The following is a 20,009-nucleotide window of genomic DNA, read 5'->3' on the forward strand; positions in this document are numbered from 1 at the left end:
CTAGACGCAAGTTCTCTTCCAACTCCTGATTCTGAAATTCTTTAATCACTAAACCAAATATTTGGAGGGTCTGCTTTGGTCAGTGCACCACACTCAGTACCAGGCCCTGCAAAATGACAGGAATCCTGGATCTTGGCTCTTTGGGATAAGAAATCACAAACCTAGTAACTCTGGAACTCTAATCCAAGGCTGAGAATGATGAGTTGCGAGAAGCAGAGACAGGTAGAGAAAGAAATATGGGGAATTGGTTGGGGAAAACCTGGTTGAAAAATATTGCAGGGGGACCTATTGGTCTCTGCATCTTTAGCCCCTGCAGCTTTGCCCCTAGATCCAAACATCTGCCTCCACTTTAATTGCCCAGATGGGCCATGGGCTTGACAGACCATGGTGAAGTTTTATGCCCACCTTTGAGCATTTTCTGAGAATTTCTTTATCATTTTCCTTCACCACCTCATCAAACCTTCTCACATATGCTTTCTTTTCCCATGGACTGGGGAAGACCAGGTTGTTTTCACTCACTGGTGCCCTAGATAGACTTTTCCATTTAAAAGTTGGTACTCCATTCTTCAGGATGAAAGACTTGTAAAGACCTTCTCACAACCAACCACATCCTCTCAGCCTGTTCCCTGTGAACTAAATGTGCGACATAAGTTGGGCTCTGCTGTATATTTAACCTGTTCTTGGAGATATCTGTTTCTGAAGCCTTCTCACCTTCTGCTTGGTCATGTCTAAGAGCCCCACAGAGTATCTGTCGCAGTTGAGGAAGGCTCGGACTGTGTACAGGGCTTTGTGGAACTGCCTCTCGATGTCCGTGAGCTCTTCAAAGACTTTGCTCCCAGACCACAGCAGTATCTTAACAAAACACAAAAATAGAGTCAAATGTCATGAGGCACAAAGCAGCAGCTAGCAATAACCCAGGAACAGAATAATTATCCCCATTTTATAGACAGAGAAACTGAGACCCAGAGAGCTGAAGTAACTGACCAGCTTATATTGGGTCCTATTCTTTCTGTTTTTTTTTTTTTTCATTTCATAGATTGTTAATAAGAATAATAATAACAAACACGGATTGAACACAAGTGCATTATCTCATTTACTACTGATAATAATCTTTTGAGGGTGGAACGCATCGATATTAGCCCCACTTTTCAAATGGGGGAGACTGAAGCTCAGACAGGGGCAGTGTTTTGCCCAGGGTCTTCGAGTTGGTAAATGACTTAACAACTTCATTTAGGTTGCTTGACTGGAAAACTGTGCATAGAATTACTCTGGGATACAGCTCTACAAACACTGGCTACCTCATTAACACTTCATATGCTGGGCAGAGACTCTGTGATGGTTTGGGCACTTTTATCAGACACTGCCTTTCCAGCCTGACCACAGCGATGCATCAGCAAAAAGACCTGTCCAGCCCATTCCCCTGAGTCAAGCCCCTTACCTGACCACGCCGAGTCTCACAGTTGTGCAGGTAGCTCAGGTGGTATACCTTCATGATTAGATTTGCAAAATTGAGGTACTTGAGAAGAATCTGGAAATCAAATACCATGAGGGGAAATTGATGAGAAGGAGAAATCCCTCCTCTGGCCACTTCTACCATCAGCAAATATTTGAATATTTTAAAAGCGTCAGAGGCGATTTGAGCAAATGGATCATGGAATGTTGACTCATAAAATGTTGCACCATAAGAGAGCGAAACTCAGAGAACACAGAATGTCAATGTTCATGGGCTATATTAATGAAAAACTGTTACTATTCATTGGGTTTGCAGTCCCCGTGATAAGTCATTTAGGTATGTTATCTTATCTGATCATTGCAGGTAATCTCGAGAGGTGGATACTGTAAAATTAGGCCCGTTTTATGGATAAGAAAACCGAGGCTTAGAGGTGCCTGGCTGGCTTAGTTGGCAGAGCATGTGACTCTTGATCTCAGAGTCCTGAGTTCAAGCCTAATGTTGGGTATGGAGCCTGCTTAAAAACAAAAACAAACAAACAAAAAAAACCCTGAGGTTTAAAGAAATTAAGTAACCTGCCCAAGTCAAACAGGTAGATATTAGCAGAGTCAGGACAATTATCCCTGTACTCCTGGCCCCAGAGCCCAACACCCTAACCATTACCCTGTCCTGTCTGTCTCAGAGAGCATCCCATTAATCCTATCTTACAGATGGGCCAAGTAACAAGTTTCGGGGAAATTCTTGAGCTGGGTCGCCTGGGTCTCGAGCACGACGCTCCCGGCAGTTTCTAAAGCATTCTTACCTCCTCATCTGTCTTGGTGAAGTGGGGCCCGTCTACTTTATTCACAGCCATGATTACGGCCACCGTGTCCTTCCCATTCATTATGGGGGAAGCCAAGATGTTCTTGGTCTTGTACTCTGTGAGCGTGTCCACAAAGTCACAGAAATGCTCATCCTGAAGGGAGACAGAGACAGGCATGGGTAGGGCAGAGGAAGAGCAAAGAGAGTAAAACAGCCGAGAGCCCCATGTGCCCATGGTAGGAGGTGGGAGGAGGGGACTCGCTATTATGTTGTTGACAAGAGAATGAGACATTTCCATCTACTTCCATTCAGCCAGGGCAGGGCAGTCAGGGATGATTTCTGCCCTGGAAGCCTCCAAACACCTGTAGGAGAAAGTCTGAGATACGACTTAGTAAGGGTCTGTGGAGGAGATGAGAGCAAAATTCTGTGGGGGCCCAAAGATGGAGGGACCACCTTTGCCTGTGGACAGGGCTTTGGGGAAGGCTCCCTTGAGGTGATGGCAGTTAAGCCCCAAGTAGAAACTTGAGTGAGGAAGAGACTTTAATGAGTATAATGATCATACCTGCTAACAGGCATCACAGGTGGCGCTTTGCTTACATCAACTCACTTTCATCCTATGAGACGGGGACTGCTAGTAGCCCATTCTCTTTAAAGGGAAACTGAGACTCCAGAGGTGAATGTGACTTGCTACGCTTGCTACGTGTGTGCGTGTGCACATGCGCACGTGCATACGTAGGTGTGTGCTGCCTGTACCCTTTGCTGCCTTTAAGGGAAGCCTCAGTTAAGGGTAGACCTGGGTTCTGGTTATTGAACAAAAGAATTTGGTACTTCCAGCTTTTTGAGCAATTCAGTTCTAACACCACACAGCCAGTCCAATGGATATCCCTCTCCCACAGGTCTTAATGGAAGCCGCGTTGTGTGTCAGGCTTTACACTGAGCGCTAGGGATCCAAGGGAGACTAAGGTTCATGCCAGCTCACAGACAAATCAGTACTGGTAATACAGGTCCTAAGGCTTGGCTCAAAGCTGAGGGAGTACAAAGGAGTATGCATCCCAACCCCCCCACCCCTAAAGCAGCCTGGGAGACCAGAACAGGGTAGAAAGACGAGACAGAGCCTTAAATCCAAAATAATCCACCTTTCTGTTTCTTGTTAGCACTATGAGTTTTCCCAATCATCAGCATTGTTTGGCATACAAGCCAGCCCAGATATGCACAGTTCGCGCTGTTCTGAGAAAGGAAGTGTATTTCATAGAGCTGCTTTTCTAGAGTTGAGTGTGCAGAACCTTTCCCACGATAGAGAAATTCAGAGCGTGATGTTCTGCATCTATGGATTTCTTCCAGTTGAAGTGGGATTAGGCAGGTGACAGCACTGTTGTCGGTGAAGGGATCTCAAACCAGGTGAAGGGTATAGGAATTAGGAGAAGCCTGTAGGGCTCTACTTGAATTAGCATCAGAGGATTAAGCAAAATCTCTAAAGAGGCATTAGTCATGAAGGGTTTTTCATGTCATTCTCTAAGGGCACCGATAAATCCCTAAACACAGGCCTGGGTAGGGGGGAGGGGTATACTTGGATTCATTTCATGACGAAGCCATTCCGTCTTGCAATATTCACTTCTATCAGGGAAAACAACGTTTGGCTCTTTACCTGCATCTGAAGCAGATGTTACTAAATCCACCAGAACCCTCTTTCAGGGTCCTGAGAGCCCCAGAACTCTCTCACAAATAATACAGCTGTCAACTGACTGGCGTTTGCACAATCATTGCCATCCTTATATTTTCAGCATAGAAAGTGTTCCCTACACCCGTGTCACAGAACCTCAGATTATCAGAAGCAGATGGAGCCTTAGATGCCATTTAGCTCAAACTGCTTATTTTTAAGTGCTGGGAATCAGATGTCCCGCTTAGGGAAAGCCCAGAGGTATCCATTCACCCAGTGAGCATTCGTGGAGTGCCTTTATGTCAGGCACTGTTCTAGACCCTGAAGCTGTGGCCATGAAAAAGGAGGGTGTCTTTGCAGAGGTGATGCTGAGAGCTGAGGTTCCAGGGAAGCCAGGTGGGTGAAACACATTCTAAGCAGAGAGTGCAAAGGCCAAGAGGAGGCCCTGAGTTGGCCCATCTGAGAAACAGAAAGAAGACAAGGGTAGCTGAAATACAGTGAAGGAGAGGGAGAGTGGAGGGCAAGGAAGTCCTACAGGTGGGCAAAAGCCCCACCTGGCTGAGCCTTGGAGGCCACTGTGAACAGGTTAGATTCTATTCCAGTGCAATACAAGACAGCTTCTCATTCTCAGAAATCCCAATTCCTCTTTTCAAACCTTTATGGGGCCAAGCTCTGCTGCATCCCAGGGTGAGATCTACTGTTTACAGGGCAGTAAGGATATACACAGCCCTGAACCTGATGATTTAATCTGTTATCTCATTAACTCTCACAGCAGCCCTGTCCCATAAAACTGTCACCTTCCCTGTTCTATAGACAACTCCCTCACTGCACTGGCAAGTGGGACAGCCAGTACTGGTTTATATACAGATATACTGGTATCATGTACTGGTTTATATAATGATACACTGGCTCATTCATTCATTCATTCATTCATTCATATTTACTGAACACAAGCTCTGTGAGAAGCATTGGATATGCCAAGACCACTAAGAAATAGGAGGTTGTCCTCACTGGGTCCTCACAGGATAATGGGAGCATCACGCAAAACATGAACCCACAATTCAAACCGTAACGCGAAGGATGTCCCCACAGGATGGGTGAATGGGAGGGAGAGACTTGTTCTCTGAGGCTTCAGGGGGTCAATCAGTGCATTATCAGTAGTTGAAGACTCTCTGAGCCTCTGTTCGCCCTTTGGTAAAATCAGAGTGTTAAACCGGATCCTCCTTGAAGCTTCCTTCCAGTCTAGCATGGGCTCCAGGTCCCACACGCAGGGAAGGACAACAGCTGTGGGAGTCTCTGGAATGTGCTTTCACATTCAGTCTTTAGAAACGGGAATTGTCGTGTGTTGGAAAAACTCCCTGTTCTCCTTTCCTCTCACTCTAGTAACACACCCACGCCCCTCTGACACAAGATATGTAGGTGTTTCTCCCCCACTGACCAGCTCTCTGACACCAGCTGACGGCCCAACAATTCAGTTGAGTTCTGATACCATCTATCCGGAGTCAGAGTCAGACCCCTAGGCTAAGAGTTCAGTCCCACAAGACTGTCCCCACTTCACATACCAATCACAAGTCCCACTTTGTCACCTATACTTCTGACGGGCTGGCTAGAGCATGGTTCCCAGACCCCCTCCTTGGGTTTGATAATTGGCCAGAACAACTCACAGAACTCAGGGAAATACAGACATTTACAGGTTTGTTGTCTGATAAAGGACACAATTAAAAGATACAGATAAATTGTCATGTGAAGAGATACAGAGGGTGAGATCCTAAAGGGTCTTGAGAGCAGGCACTTCCGGCTCCTAGAATTGAGGTGTGCCGCCCTCCTGGTGCGTGCCTGAGCGAACCCACCGGGAACTCTCTGAGCCCTGTCCTTTTGGGGATTTTCACAGAAGCTTCCTTACATCTGCATGGTTATTAGCTCATTTCCAGCCCATCTCCTTTTGTCAGAAATTGAGGAGATGGGCTGAAAGTTCCAAGTTTCTAATCATGGCTTGATCTTTCTGGTGATTGGCTCCAACCAGGAGCCTACCAAAAGTCATCTCATAAGAACAAAAAACCATCTACCAGACAGGAAATTCCAAGGAATTTAGAAGTTCTAGGTCAGAAGCTCCTATCACTTAGGAAGTTATAAGAGTCTTAGGAGTTCTGTGTCAAGAGTCAGGACAAAGACCAAATAAATATTCCTTTTTATAAATCACAATATCACAGCCAACTGGGCAAGGATCATCATTTATTAATTCATGTACTGATCTGTAATGAGTACCCACTCTGTCCCAGGTACTGGACTAGGTACTGGGGACCAGTGGCAAATAAACCAGACAGGAACAGGAAGGCCTTGTGGGCTTTCCTAAGGAGAAATAATAAATAATAAAACACACACAAATATTGAAGGGCTAGTAGGGTTGCCACATTTAGCAAACAAGCACAAGATGCCTAGTTAAACTTGAATTCCAAGTAAATAAACACTCTTTAAAGTACAGGTATATCCTAAATATTACATGGGACATACTTATACTAAAATACAGTTCTTTGTTGTGGTGCCTGGGTGACTCAGTGGGTTAAAGCCTCTGCCTTCGGCTCAGGTCATGATCTCAGGGTCCTGGGACCGAGCCCTGCATTGGACTCTCTGCTCAGCAGGGAGCCTGCTTCCTCCTCTCTCTCCCTCTCTGTCTGCCTCTCTGCCTACTTGTGATCTCTCTCTGTCAAATAAATAAATAAAATCTTTAAAAATATATATAGTTATTTGTTTACCTAAAACTCAAATTCTACTGGGAATCCTACCTTTTATCTGGCAGTTCTAATGGCAGGTCTTCCTGAGGCGATCCCAAGGTTGAGCAAGAATTTGCTAGGACTTGGGGAGTTACATTACAACCCTGGGAAACTTCTTCACTCACGGTTTCACATTTCAAAAATCCGGTGATTGTGACCTTGGCCCAAGTGTTTTGAGGGTGCTGAAGGCTATCAGTTGTTGATGGTGCAGGGTCAACCCAGGCCAAAGTCTATACCATTTTCCTCCTCCCCCACTCAGCCTCCAGTCACTATCCAGAGTCCTGAACAGAGCAAGATTTCCTCAAGGAGGGAGCAAACACAGGCAAGTGCTGAGTACCAAGGCTTGCTGGTCTGGATGAACTTCACCCCCAGGCCAGAGTCACCTGCCAGGGAGACTGACCCAGGCTTCTAGAGAAGTGCAGGCAATTCCTTTCAGATGAACTTCGGGTTTGAGCAGGAAATAGCGGGCGTTCCCTTAGCACGGGGGCTCAGCAAACTCTTAGACCAGGGAACGTCAGCATCAGAGCACCTGCCTACACTCTCAGTCCCTTAATACCAGGATCGACAGAAACTCTTAGCATCTCTCTTCTGTTTTTCTGACCAACAGCCTCTAAACTGCAATCTCCAGGAGGGCAGGACTGGATTCTTCTCCAAATCCTACACAGACCTGATACACAGCATCCATCCCTTAGAATAGATACTTAACAGCAACAGAATAGGAATAATAACAGCAAGGAGCAGGAGCAGCCAATAGCAGCCGCTACAGTGTGCCAAGAACCTTGCTAGACAGGAAATAATTCTCTCCTTTGATCCTACAACAACACTATGCAGGAGGAACTCTCGTCCCATTTTATAAATTAGGAAGTGAGCCCAGGCAGACTCAACAATATGCTGAGGCCACTATTCTTAGAAAGTCACAGAGTCGTGATTCATACCCGGATGTGACCTCAAAGCTTAACCTCTTCATTCTCTGCTGTACGATTTGAAATGACCACTGGGAAACAGCACCTAGTTCAATGCCCTCATTTCATAGATAAGGAGGAAGTACGGAATTAGCAGGTTAGCGAAAAATGTGGGCACAAGGCCAGAGTGCCCGGGTTCAAATATCTGCTCTGTCACTTTCTGTCAGAGTGGCTCTGAGCAAGTTATTAACCTTTCTGGGCTTTAGCTTCACCATCTGTGAAACAGGGATAATTAGTTATGTTATAGGACTGCCGCGATCCATGTGGGCTACCGTTGAAGTCTAGAGAGAGTTGAAGGGAGAACAGACTCCAGTCCGGTTGAAAGCCCTCTGGATGCAGAACCATTCCCCCCACCCTTGGATGTCCAAGGGGAAACAGGGGGAAAAGGAGCCCCCATGGGAGATCCAGCCCAGTGGATTCCAGAGAAAACCATTTCTCACAGAGGCCAAAGTCTGTGCTTCTCTTGCCGAGGAACCCAAGTCCAAAAGACAACCCGTTCGAATTCCTGCATTTGTGGATATGAAGTCCTGGCTCTGCCCTAATTCCCTGGTCACTTTGGACAAGCCCCTTCTCAGGCTCTCCTGACTCTAGGCTCCTCAGCCATTAAATAAGGCATATGGATGAGATAATTTCTGGAGCCTCCTCTCTCCCCTCTTAACCTTATGACCCTGAATCTGAAATAAGGCCCAGAGGTAAGGTAAGCACAGTGACAAAACGTCCAGGCTGCATCTTGGAAATGCCTGAACACAGGCTCCTGGTTTGGTCAGTGCTGCTGACCAGGCTTGGGCCCTGCTATCGTGGGGCAAACATTCTCTGGGGCAAGACAGGTGTTCAAGGAATTGAGTATAATTACCTGATGTTGAGTCTTTTATGCGAAGTGTTTACTGAGCTGCTGCTTTGTGTCAGACATTTGTTGGGAGAAAGTGGAGAATAAGGCAGGCATAAATAAATGGTCCCTGGCCCCCCAGGCTTATTATGATAAATGGTTTAAGGAAGGAAATTATAGCAGGGGAATCTGGGAGGGCCTCCTGGAAGAAGTGACCTGCAAATTGAGATCCAAAGGATAAGTAGGAGTTGGCCCCAGGTGCAGAGAACCATCGAGAGAACTGTATGAAGGGTTTTGTCCTGGTGATCAAAAAGGTCTTTATCAGAACTTCAAGTAGAATCCCATGGAATGCAGGACTCAGAGACAAGAGCCAGGTGCTTAACCAAGTGGTGCTATTAACATTTCCAGGAATGAGACAGACTGCCATCATACCTCTTCTGGTGTAATGCACAAAGATAACCACAACCTCCCTTCTAGGATATTCTTGTTAGAAACGCACGACCTCGAATCTCACCAGGAAAACACAGACAAAGCCCAAATGGAGGGATATTTCTGCAAAGTATTTGGCCTGCCCCCTTCAAAAACATGAGTGTTGGGGAAAACAAGACAGACTGAGGAACTGTTTCAAATTTGAGGGGCTAAAGAGATAGAGTTATCTGGGTGTAATTGAGACAACTGGCAAAAACCGAGTCTGGACTGTTCATGAGATAACAGTCCTGTATCAATGCTCCAATTCCTGAATCTGATCACTGTACAGTGGATACATAGGAAATACCCTTGTTCTGGAAATATATAGCACATTGTCTGCTTTTGACTCCCAAAGTGGTCAGAAAAAAAAGGAGAGATAAAACAAACAGGGCAAGGAACAAACAACTGGTGAATTTGGATGAAAGATATACCGTTGTTTGTACTATTCTTAAACTCTTCCATTAGGTGTAGGTTTTTTCTTTTTCCAAATAAAATTTTATAAGTAAAGTAAGTTAAGAGCAGTGCCAAATTGTCACCAGCCCAGGGTTGATGGCCAGCAGCTCCCCACCCCACTTGCACCCCCTCAACCACCAAGACTCCAAGGAATAATGCCTCCCTGCCCCCCTTCTTATGGGGATGAGGGTACCTCTTCTGTGTTGAGGACGTTGGCGATCTTTTTAGAGTGCGCAACATGACCCACCACACCCATGTCCAGGGGGAACACAATCTCCGAGTCAGGCACCACCAGGCATTCCTCAAGAACTGCATCCTTGTGGACATTGAAGAGGCGGGTAGCTAGCTCTGCGATGCCATTTCGGACTCTGTACATGAACAGGCTCATGCGGTCTGCCCGCAGGAGGAAGCACAGCTTTTTCATGACGTTGAAGATGCATCTCTCTGCCTGCAAATTCTCCTGGAAGTCACGCAGGAGGTCGAAGATGATTTCACTCTCCTCCACGCTGCTCAGTGAGTGGTAGTCACTGAAGTCCACGTCTGCCTCCTTGGCGCCCAGCATGTCTGAGATGACCTTGGCCCGGTAGCGGAGGTTGTAGTACTGTTTTGCAAACCTGATGTTCGAGTCCAAGAACTTTTCCACCTGGTCTGCCGTCACTTCCCCCATGGCTGGAATCCCACTGGCTGCTTCCGTGGAGAGATTCAAGCTGGCCTTCCAAGGACAGGTTTATAGTTTGTGGCAAAATGGAGTCAGGAGGTGTGTCGTGCCAAGCTGGGCTTCTGTGGGTCTGGCCTGTGTGGATCTTGCTACTATGGCTGCAGAGTTGAGGGAGAGAGCTTGGGAGATTAAATCATTAATATTTCCCGAGAACAAGGATTATGAGAGGATCAGAAGGTTCCAGATGCTGCCGGTCCCCAGATGGGAGAAGGTGAGAGTTTCTTTCACCTTGGCCTAAGAGCTGAAGAGGGATTTCTAGACAGAGCAGGAGGTGGGCAAAATTAAAAACAACCCCGAAGCAGGGTCCGCCTGCTACTGTAGGTGTGTTTTCTCTGCCTGTTGGGTGTTTTCCTTCAACATTTGACACAGAACCCTATATACACTGTTTAGGAGATTTCCTTCAGCTTCTCTTGGAGAATCGGGAGATCTAAAAATTCTAAGCCGGCTGTCCTCCCTGGAGGAATGGCTAGAGCTGAGAGGGACTGCCCACTAGAGCTGAGAGGGACTGCCCACCCCGCTCCCATCCCCCTGCCCCCTTTCCCAGAGCCTCCCCAGCACAGCCTCACTGCGCATGCTCACCATTCAGCCTGCGTCCCTGTGTGTACCTTCCGGGTCTGGCACCTGTGGGCTGCAGTTTCAGAATCTGCATCAAAGTCCTTCCCGGCTTTAGATGTCAACGACCCTTTAATTTTATTCAGATTTTGAGGGGCCCTAGTGAAAATAACGTTGTTCGTATTTTTTCTTTTATTACAAAAATACATGTTCACTCTAAGAAAATACACGAAGATTATTGAAGTCACCATAATCTTGCTACTCAGAGGTAACCTCTAGTGAACACTTTTTTGTTTCGGTACTTTATGTAGAGTCTGGCTTTTAAAATCTATTTCCCCTAACCTCCCTCCCCCTCCCCAAACCGCCCCCATCTTTCTCTTAGCACTTTAATGTGGTTTTTCTGGATACAATCTGTACTTTTTTTGGATTGTCAGTCAGAAATGCACACAGAGTCTAGTTGCTATTGGTTCGTTTTGAGTCTTGAAATACCACATCGTCACCGAAGTGCCCTCTAGTACACTCGGGGAGGAGGAGAACATTTTCTTTCTGATGAAATGTACATTCATTTCCGCGAATATACTTGTGAAAGTCTTGTGTCTCTATACTGTAAATAGTGGAATGCAGGCTAATGGACTGTTGCTGGTACTCTGAACTTGGCAAATAAACTTTAATGGAAAGTAGATTACTTCCTTTATTGTACTGTGCAGTAAATTCTTAAGAGTATTGTGCCCATTCCGCGCTGTGTACACAGGTGACCCCTTGGCTGGCCAGGCCACGCAGCAACCTGAATTTCTACATTCTCACCGTAAATAACATGAGCCCTCTGTCTGGAACGCTCTTCCCCAGCTCTCTGCACACCAGCTCCTTCTCAACCTTAAGGTCTCAGCTCAAACTAGTCATCCCTTGTCTTACCCCGAGTAGATCCTCCCCAGGGGCTGCTTGTCACATCACTCTTTCTTCTATTGAATTTATCACTGTTAAAAATTATCTTGCTTGTTTTTTTGTTTCTTTGTCTGTTGTTTGTCTTCACATCTATATTATGAGTTGCATGATGTGGGGACCTGCCAGGGCTGATTCCCTAGGCCTTCCAGTGCTGCCTGGCACATTCTTTTTTTTTAGGATTTTATTTATTTATTTGTCAGAGAGAGAGGGAGAGAGAGCGAGCACAGGCAGACAGAATGGTAGGCAGAGGCAGAGGGAGAAGCAGGCTCTCCGCTGAGCAAGGAGCCCGATGTGGGACTCCATCCCAGGATACTGGGATCATGACCTGAGCCGAAGGCAGCTGCTTAACCAACTGAGCCACCCAGGCATCCCTGCCTGGCACATTCTTGATGCTCAGTAAAGAACCAACTTATCTATAAAATTAGAATGCTTTTACATGACTGTTGTGGAGATTAGGTGAGAAAGCCTATAGTATAGGGCCAAGCTATGTATTACCCAATGCTTTATTAAGCTGAAACCTATGAAATTGCCCCTATTTTTGTCCTACACAAACAGCAATTTCATAGAGTTAATTTAATAGTAATTATCCAGTAACTTTCAGAGATCAACCAGATTTCCTTGAAGACAGTGCACTCCCTTGTCCTTGAAGGTATGCAAGCTGAGGACTGAGCAAAGAGATTCCAAACACCAGCATTAAGAAGATGAGTCTGGGGCTGGCAAGTCAGTAAGGAAGCTGTTGCAATCTTCCCAAAATAAAGGAACGGGTCTAGGATGGGGGTTGAGAGAGTGAAGAGAAGGAAGTGGGCATAGAAACAAGAAGAAGGGTGTAGAAGACCTCCTGGCTGACTGGGAAAGAGAGACATGAGAAAGAGTGGGGCAGGCCAGGGTAATTTGTGTGCTGTTAGGGCCCTGTAGGAAACTCTACACTGAGTGGTCCCCTTCAGCACATTTTCCTGGTGTTCAATGTTGACTTAGTTTCCATTTCCTGGTTGAAAGCTTTTCCTCTCGTAGCTTGCCAAACCCCAGGTCTAGGTGAAGCCACAAAGAGAAGGGAACTGGCTCCATCCTTACAATCCCTGAAACTGTCTGGTTGGTCTCCACCTTCATTTATACTTATTTTGGCTCACTCCCTTGTTTCACTTGTTCTTACCCTTGGCCTACAGTTGTTATCAGTTCCTAATTGTCTGGTCATCTGTTGACTTAGTAACTTTATTCAACTACTTGGGTTACATGTTGATCAGTCCCTGAAACTTGGCTCATCTGTGATGTTCTCCTTGTTTGACTTTGAGGGTCTATAGTATGGGTCAAAGAATGAGCTTGGGAGAAGTTGGTCCTAAGTGCATTTTTACCTGCTGTGCATTTTCCTAAAGCTCAGATTCTGAAAGGGATCTGTAACTCAAAAATAGTTAGGATCTCTGGGGAATCCTGAAAAGACAGGCAAAATTAGGTCCTAAGTACCTGCCCTGTGACCACAGCAGTAGAAAGGCAACAGGCAGGAGCATACACCTGGGCTTTGGATCCAGAATGGGTTGTGTTTGAATTCTCTTCCTATCATTCACAAACTTGGACTTTTGACAGATTACTTAATCTCTGGTCCCAGTTTTCTCATTTGCAGTTTGTGGATAACAATAATACTTATAGAGCTGTTGTGAGGTTTGGAGGCGGTGATTCTATTGAACTTGGTTGATAGACAGTTCCCAATAAATGTAATCTTTAATAATGATCACATAAGGGGCACCTAGGTGGCTCAGTCATTAAGCGTCTGCCTTCAGCTCAGGTCATGATCCCAGGGTCCCGGGATTCAGCCTTGCATTGGGCTTCCTGCTCTCTCCCTCTCCCACTCCTCCTGCTTGTGTTCTCTCTCTCTCGCTCTCTCTCTCTGTCAAATAAATAAATAAATAAAATCTTTAAAATAAAAAAAAGAATGTAGGCAGAGTATGAGGCAGTAGTATTCGTAGAAAGCAGACGTAATGCAAATATACCTATTTTCCTATTCTTTTGTTAAACTAAAACTCTTATTTTTCTCTTTATAAAGTTATACGTCTTGGTGCTCTAGAAAATTGAGAAAATACAGGCAAATAAAAAGAAGAGAACAGTTACTACCCAGAGAAACATTTTGATGTACATCCTTCTTTTCTAACAATATAAATGTAAGTTTTATAACAGAAATGTGATGATATAATATGCGTTTTGTTTGTTTAAAAATACATGTAAACGTATTTCTATGCCATTAAATATTCTTCTTTAATGGCCTAATTGGCCTCCACTGAGTGGCTGAATCATAACTTGTTTAATGTATTTCTAGCTCTTCATTATTTAGGCTGTTCCTAATTTTTTGGTACTCTCAATGAATATTTGTGTAGTAACATCTTTGCATACTTATTTGGTTATTTTCTTACTTGTCATTAAAAAATTTACCCCGAAAGACAGAATGATTTCACTACTAATCTTTGAAGATGTTGCCTTGACTATCCCAAAATACAAGAGTTTAAGTAAAGAAATAATGGGGAGGTCAACATTTTAATGCTAAGATCATGTTCTATTTTGAATGACCATCTCCCAGTGCACCTGGAACATACCCATGAAGGAAAAGATCTGGGATTCTAGGGTTTGTGATTTCTGGGACAAATCAAATAACAGATCACTTTCTGTACCTAAATATTTGTAGGAAAAGTGACTTATGCTCCTTCACCCTGGTTAAAAGTCACATGCTTTTTCTTTCTCCAAATTAAATGTTCTGTGTTCCCAGTCTCCATCCCACAGTGCTGGCAAGATATCAAATCTGGGTAATTATTGTTACTGCTGCCCCAGCCCAGATTCATGTGAAGGCCTGTTGGTCTAACTCAGTGCAGCCAGGGAACAGCCCTCTGGCCTTTCATTCACACTGATACCATAAGTGTGCCCCTTATTCAGGTTGGTATGAACCCTGAAAGGCTAACCATTCTGCTCTTCACGGGGGTTCAGAGGTCCTCCACCCTCCCAGGAAACCCATATGGGATGCTTTCCTCCCTTCTGTCCAGGGCAGAAAGAGGCCCAAATTCTTGCCATCAATTGTCCTGCAAAGCCTACCCCCATGGCTTGGCCTTGGGGAGGCTTTCAAAAATCTCCTTTCTCCCTAACTACTTGGCTCTCCATTCTTTCCTTCTGGGACAGTTCAGCACAATTTCCCTCAAAGGCTCAAAGTGGGAAGCGATCTCTTCTTGAGCCTGAGAATGGTTACTTCCTGTCTTGCCACACAGTGGCCCTGAGAGGTGAGTGAACAAAAGACCAAGCCCCTTCCAAGGAGTCAGGTAGGGGACAGAGGGAAAACATCTATAATAGTTCAAAGCACCCTTTGTAATATTAAGAGAATGACAACAACATAAATGTCCCTCAGTGCTTAAAGGAATGATCGTCAACCCAAACACTGGAATACTATTCAGCTGCTGTGACCAAAGACAGCCACAGTATTTCTTTCTTCCTTTCCTTCTTTTTTCCTTCCTTCCTTTCCTCCTTCCTTTCTTCCTTCCCTTTTTTCTTTCTTTCTTTCCTCCATGCCCAGTGTGGAACCCAATCTGGGGCTTGAACTCAAGACCCTGGGAACAAGATCTGAGCTGAGGGACGCCTGGGTGGCTCAGTTGGTTAAGCAGCTGCCTTCGGCTCAGGTCATGATCCCAGCGTCCTGGGATCGAGTCCCACATCGGGCTCCTTGCTCAGCGGGGAGCCTGCTTCTCCCTCTGCCTCTGCCTGCCATTCTGTCTGCCTGTGCTCGCTCTCTCCACCCCCCCCCTCTGATAAATAAATAAAATCTTAAAAAAAAAAAAAGATCTGAGCTGAAATCAGCATTGGCCATCTCAGATGTTACAAAACCCTTTCACCTGTATGTGGATGAAAAGGCAGGGGTGACTGAAGGAGTTTTGACTCAGACCCTAGGGCCTTGGCAAAGGCCAATAGCCTATCTTAGCAAGAACCTAGATCCAGTAGCGGCTGGGTTCCCCCTTGCCTCTGCATAATTGCTGTCACGGCCCTCCTGGTGAAGGATGCAAGTATATTTACAGAAATGGACTAAATTAGATTATGAAGGGGATTGGGCTGAGACTAGAACAGGAAAGTTAATTCTTCCTCGAAGACTAGGAGAAATTAGTAAGCCAAATAGATCAGGACACTCATCTGGGGACACGCAAACTTAAAGAGTTTATGGGCAAACAGTTCCAGGTTTCTAAATTAGAGCGTCTGGCTCAAGGTGTGGTTGATAAATGTGCTCAATGTCAGGCGGTAAATGTGGGAGGAGCTAAAATGGGAAGAGGGAAAAGAAAAAGAGGTAAGGAACCAGGAATTTATTGGGAAATAGATTTTACAGAGATGAAACCGGGAAGATATGGACACAAGTATATGTTAGTTTTTGTGAATACCTTTTCAGGCTGGGTAGAGGCTTTTTCCACCAAACATAAAAAGACAGGAGTGTTAGACAAAAGCTACTAAAAATAATTCCTAGGTTTGGATTACCTCTCATGATCAGATCGGACAACGGCCCTTCATTTGTGAGTTCAACCTCACAGACATTGGACAAGGCCATGGGCACTAATTGAAAACTACACTGTGCCTACCGGTCCCCAAACTCCAGATAAATAAAAAAATAATAAACCAGACTCTTAAAGAAACCTTGACAAAGTTAATTCTGGAGACTGGCGATGGATGGATAAATCTCCTTTTCAGGTTTCTCAATCTTATAGCCTTATTAATTTTAATATGTTGCTTTGTTCAATGTTTCTCTACTTGGTGCTGAGACTCCGTTACTGCAATGACTTCACGATGACAGATGATCCTTACCATGCACAGAGACACTTCTTCACTGTCAGTGCTGGATTCAGTTGCCTCTGTCTTTCGTAACTCCCCTACATACTCCTCAACTGATCAATGTTAACCCAAATAGGTAGGGACCACTCTATGCCCCTATTTAGCAGGAAGAAATTACAGAAGATGAGACCTTCCACCTTCAACTACCTTAAAGATTTAAGGGTCAAAATTATTCAGGGGAAAATAATAAGGGAACAAAAGTCTGGCTGAAAAGTCAAAGAATTTGACTAATCTCCAAAAGGGGGAAATGTAAGGACCTATTTAACCAGAGCGACTCCATCTTGGTTAAAAGCCATTTTGTTGTTTGTGCAGTAAAATTTAAACTGATCCTGCCCCTCTCTCTCCAGAAAAACTTACTTAGAAGCAAGTCTGGGAAACCAGTAAAATATGGTCAGCCAGTTCCTAATAACGGAGCCCAGAATACAAGGCCAGGTCGGCCAGTTCCTGATAACAGAGCCCAGAATATAAGGACAAGTTGGGCCAGGTAGAGACATCCAATCAGTAAGAAACACACATACATTTTCCCTAACCACCAAAGAATGTAAACCCCACCGTTTGAGCACCAATTCTGACCAGAGTAATAGGTTAGTTCAAACAGCTACTATAGGGTAAATTGTAATTCAATTGGCCACCGGCGTGTGACCTAACACGACTCTAACATGACTACAATCTCATTGGCCACCTATGTGTGGCCAGACTTTTGCTCTATAAAAGGTAATCTGTAAGATGGGGAGGGGTCGCCCTCTTCGGAGACAGCCCTGACCGGTCAGTCAGTCAATTCTTGAGCCTGTAAGCTAGGGGTAGTCGCTCTCTTCAGAGACGGCCCTGGCCAGTCAGTCTGACTTCTAATGCTTAGCATAGAATAGAGCTTTGCATAACTTTCACCTTGTCTCAGTCTCATTCCCCTGGCCAATCAGTCTGACTTCTAATACTTATCATAAAATAAAACTTTAACTCTCACTTTGTCTCAGCCTCGTTTCGTTTAATAACAGACCTATCAAGCAGTAGATAGCCAAAAAGCAGCTCTTTATGCACTGATATACAACAGTCTTCAACATAGAATATTAATTTTTAAAAAGTGTAAAATAGTGTATATTTTATGTGTAAAGAGACATCGTCTTGTATCTGCATAGATCACTGGTTTGCCAACCCTCTGTGTGCATTAGAATCTCCTGTGTGTCTTTTAAAAATATCAGTGCCCGAGCTCACTGTACTCGAATTTGATCTTAGTATCTGGGAATGGAACCCAAACATTGTTATCTTTTTAAAAGTTTGCCAGGAGATTCTGGTGTGTAGCCAGGACTGAGAACTGTTGGTATAGAATAACCGGAAGATAACACAGGAAACTGGTGCTGTGTTTGCCTCCAGGAGGAACAATGGGGTAAGAATGGATAGTGTGGGAGAAAGACTTACTTTTCATCCTAAACTCTTTTGATCTTTTAAATTTGCTTGTACATGTTATCCGCTTTCAAGAACAATCAAACTTGAAAAAAAAAAAAAAAGTAACACCCATAGCAGTGAATATATCAGAATAGAAAATTGGGAATAGCCGGTTTGATCATGGGAGTCAGTCTGGGGCCCACTATAGCCTCAGAGCAAGTGACCAGTCCCACCTGGGAAGTGTGTCTGGTCGGGAAGTGCTGTGGAGGTAATTCCTCAAGGGGCCTCTCACCTGAAATGACTTACTTGCTGGCCCATAACACCCTCATTTCAGTTACTTTTCAGAAGGCAGTTTGGGACAGAGTAATGGCTAGAATACGTGACCTCCAGCTGCCAGCACCTCTGCGAACTCCAAGACGAATGGGAGGGAAAATGCCCGGGCTTACATGGCTTCTGGCTGGCTGGGCTGCTGACCTGCTGTTATTGAGGAAAAGCAGATGAGCAGGGTTTGGCTTATGTGTTTCACCTCTCAGGTTCCTGCAGCAGGAACCTAGAGCATGAAGGTGAGGCAGGAATGGCAGACCAAAGTCCGCTTCCAGGGGACCCTGGGGATGTGTGCTTTTGGGACAGGCAGAGAGCCCGCTGCACTAACTAGCAGTTGGAGATGCTCACCTGGGAGGGAGAGAGGCACCAGTGACTGGCCTAGAGCTTCCTCTGTAGCACCTCCCTCTTGCAGTGGGTCATAACCACATGTTCTTGGGTTTTGGCATCTGGCAGCTCTCAGTTTGACCTCTGTTTGATCTCAGTTTGATCTGAGATCAAAATCCACTTCCAGCCAGTTGCATGACCTCTTAAGTAACTTAATATTCTGACCCTCAGTTTCCTCATCTGCAATGTGGATTAGAAAGTATGTAATAAGAGAAAAAAATCATAGCCATTATTAAATTATTAAATAGACACCAGTTTTTACTGGTATCTATTAGAGGCAAGGATGCAAGGTGGATTCTTACATTTGACCAGCACAGTGAGTGTAGTGGGTAAGAGTGGGCTTTGCTGTCAGATGTAACTGCGTTAAAATCACATTACTGTCACTTACTAACTGGGACCTTGGGCAAGTCACCTTACATCTCTGAGTCTCATTTCCTCACCTATAAAGGGAGCATCACAATATAGCAGCTCCTTGAAAGCTGCTATTAGGGTTAAATTAAATAATGAATGTGAAGACTTTTCTGCTTCCAGAGGTATACGCCCAGAAATCAGCATCTGTTGCCTCTGTGTGTTTTGCAGCCTACAGGTAGTTGGCAAAGTACTTGACACTCATTACCTCACTTGACCCTCTCCAGGACTGGGAAGGAGGGGCGCATTAGGTGTGGGGGGTCGTGGGGCATCAGATACCTTTGGAGAAATGAGAACACTAATAGCTACTGAGTTATCTCCAGTCACAAGGGACAGCATCAGGAGTAGAACCCAGGTGTTCTGATTCCCAGTATGGCTTGTGACTTCTGGAAGCTTTGGATCTGATGGTTGACAGAAACTTGAGGATCATCTCTAGACAAGAAATTGAGTTATTTAAAATTACTGTGCAGAGGTTCACTGCAAAGGGAGGGAAAGGAAGTTAACCATTTTGCTTCTTTCACAGGTGCTCTTGACCTTCCACTCCCCTGTGGTGTCCCCTTCATTCCTCACAACTCCCCCTGCCCCAACAGGCTACAAACAAGAAGAAGACAGAATGAATAAACATGTATTCAGTATCAGAGAGTGTCCAGTTAGGGGGCAGATAAAATTAAAGCAGGATGACACGGTAGGATGTGACTGGCAGGGTAAGTAGGCCTCCCTGGAAGTGAGAGGGGGCTTTTAGGCTATGACCTGAGACAAGAAAGGAATCAGGCATTCGGAACCTGTGTTGGGGTCCCAAAAGAGAACAAGCTTGGCGGGCAAAGGGTGGAGAGCAGAGAGGGACAGATGTCCGGTGAAGAGAAAGGCGCCAGGGCCCAGAGCATTCAGGGAGGAATTTGATTTTATCTATATATGTCAAGAAAACCCACTGATGGGGCGCCTGGGTGGCTCAGTGGGTTAGGCCGCTGCCTTCGGCTCAGGTCATGATCTCAGGGTGCTGGGATCGAGTTCCGCATCGGGCTCTCTGCTCAGCAGGGAGCCTGCTTCCCTCTCTCTCTCTCTCTCTGCCTGCCTCTC

The 20,009-nt window shown here is 45.3% G+C and overlaps 1 protein-coding gene across 2 annotated transcripts in view; it reads right to left on the bottom strand.

The window, feature by feature from the left end:
• PDE6A (phosphodiesterase 6A) overlaps positions 1-10,055 on the bottom strand; it is a 57,614-nt gene extending 47,559 nt beyond the window's left edge. Inside the window, exons 1-4 of one of the 2 annotated variants that reach the window (XM_059174014.1) lie at positions 9,582-10,055; positions 2,253-2,405; positions 1,439-1,528; positions 712-852 (exon numbers count right to left, since the gene is read on the bottom strand). In XM_059174014.1, the coding sequence (XP_059029997.1) occupies positions 712-852; positions 1,439-1,528; positions 2,253-2,405; positions 9,582-10,055 (858 nt within the window). The remainder of the gene's footprint in view (positions 1-711; positions 853-1,438; positions 1,529-2,252; positions 2,406-9,581) is intronic. The other variant, XM_059174015.1, reaches the window with a different exon arrangement.
• Between the last annotated feature and the right edge of the window lie 9,954 nt (positions 10,056-20,009).

The sequence above is a fragment of the Mustela lutreola genome, chromosome 5 (assembly GCF_030435805.1).
Source record: "Mustela lutreola isolate mMusLut2 chromosome 5, mMusLut2.pri, whole genome shotgun sequence".
In the NCBI taxonomy this organism is placed as follows: Eukaryota; Metazoa; Chordata; class Mammalia; order Carnivora; family Mustelidae; genus Mustela; species Mustela lutreola.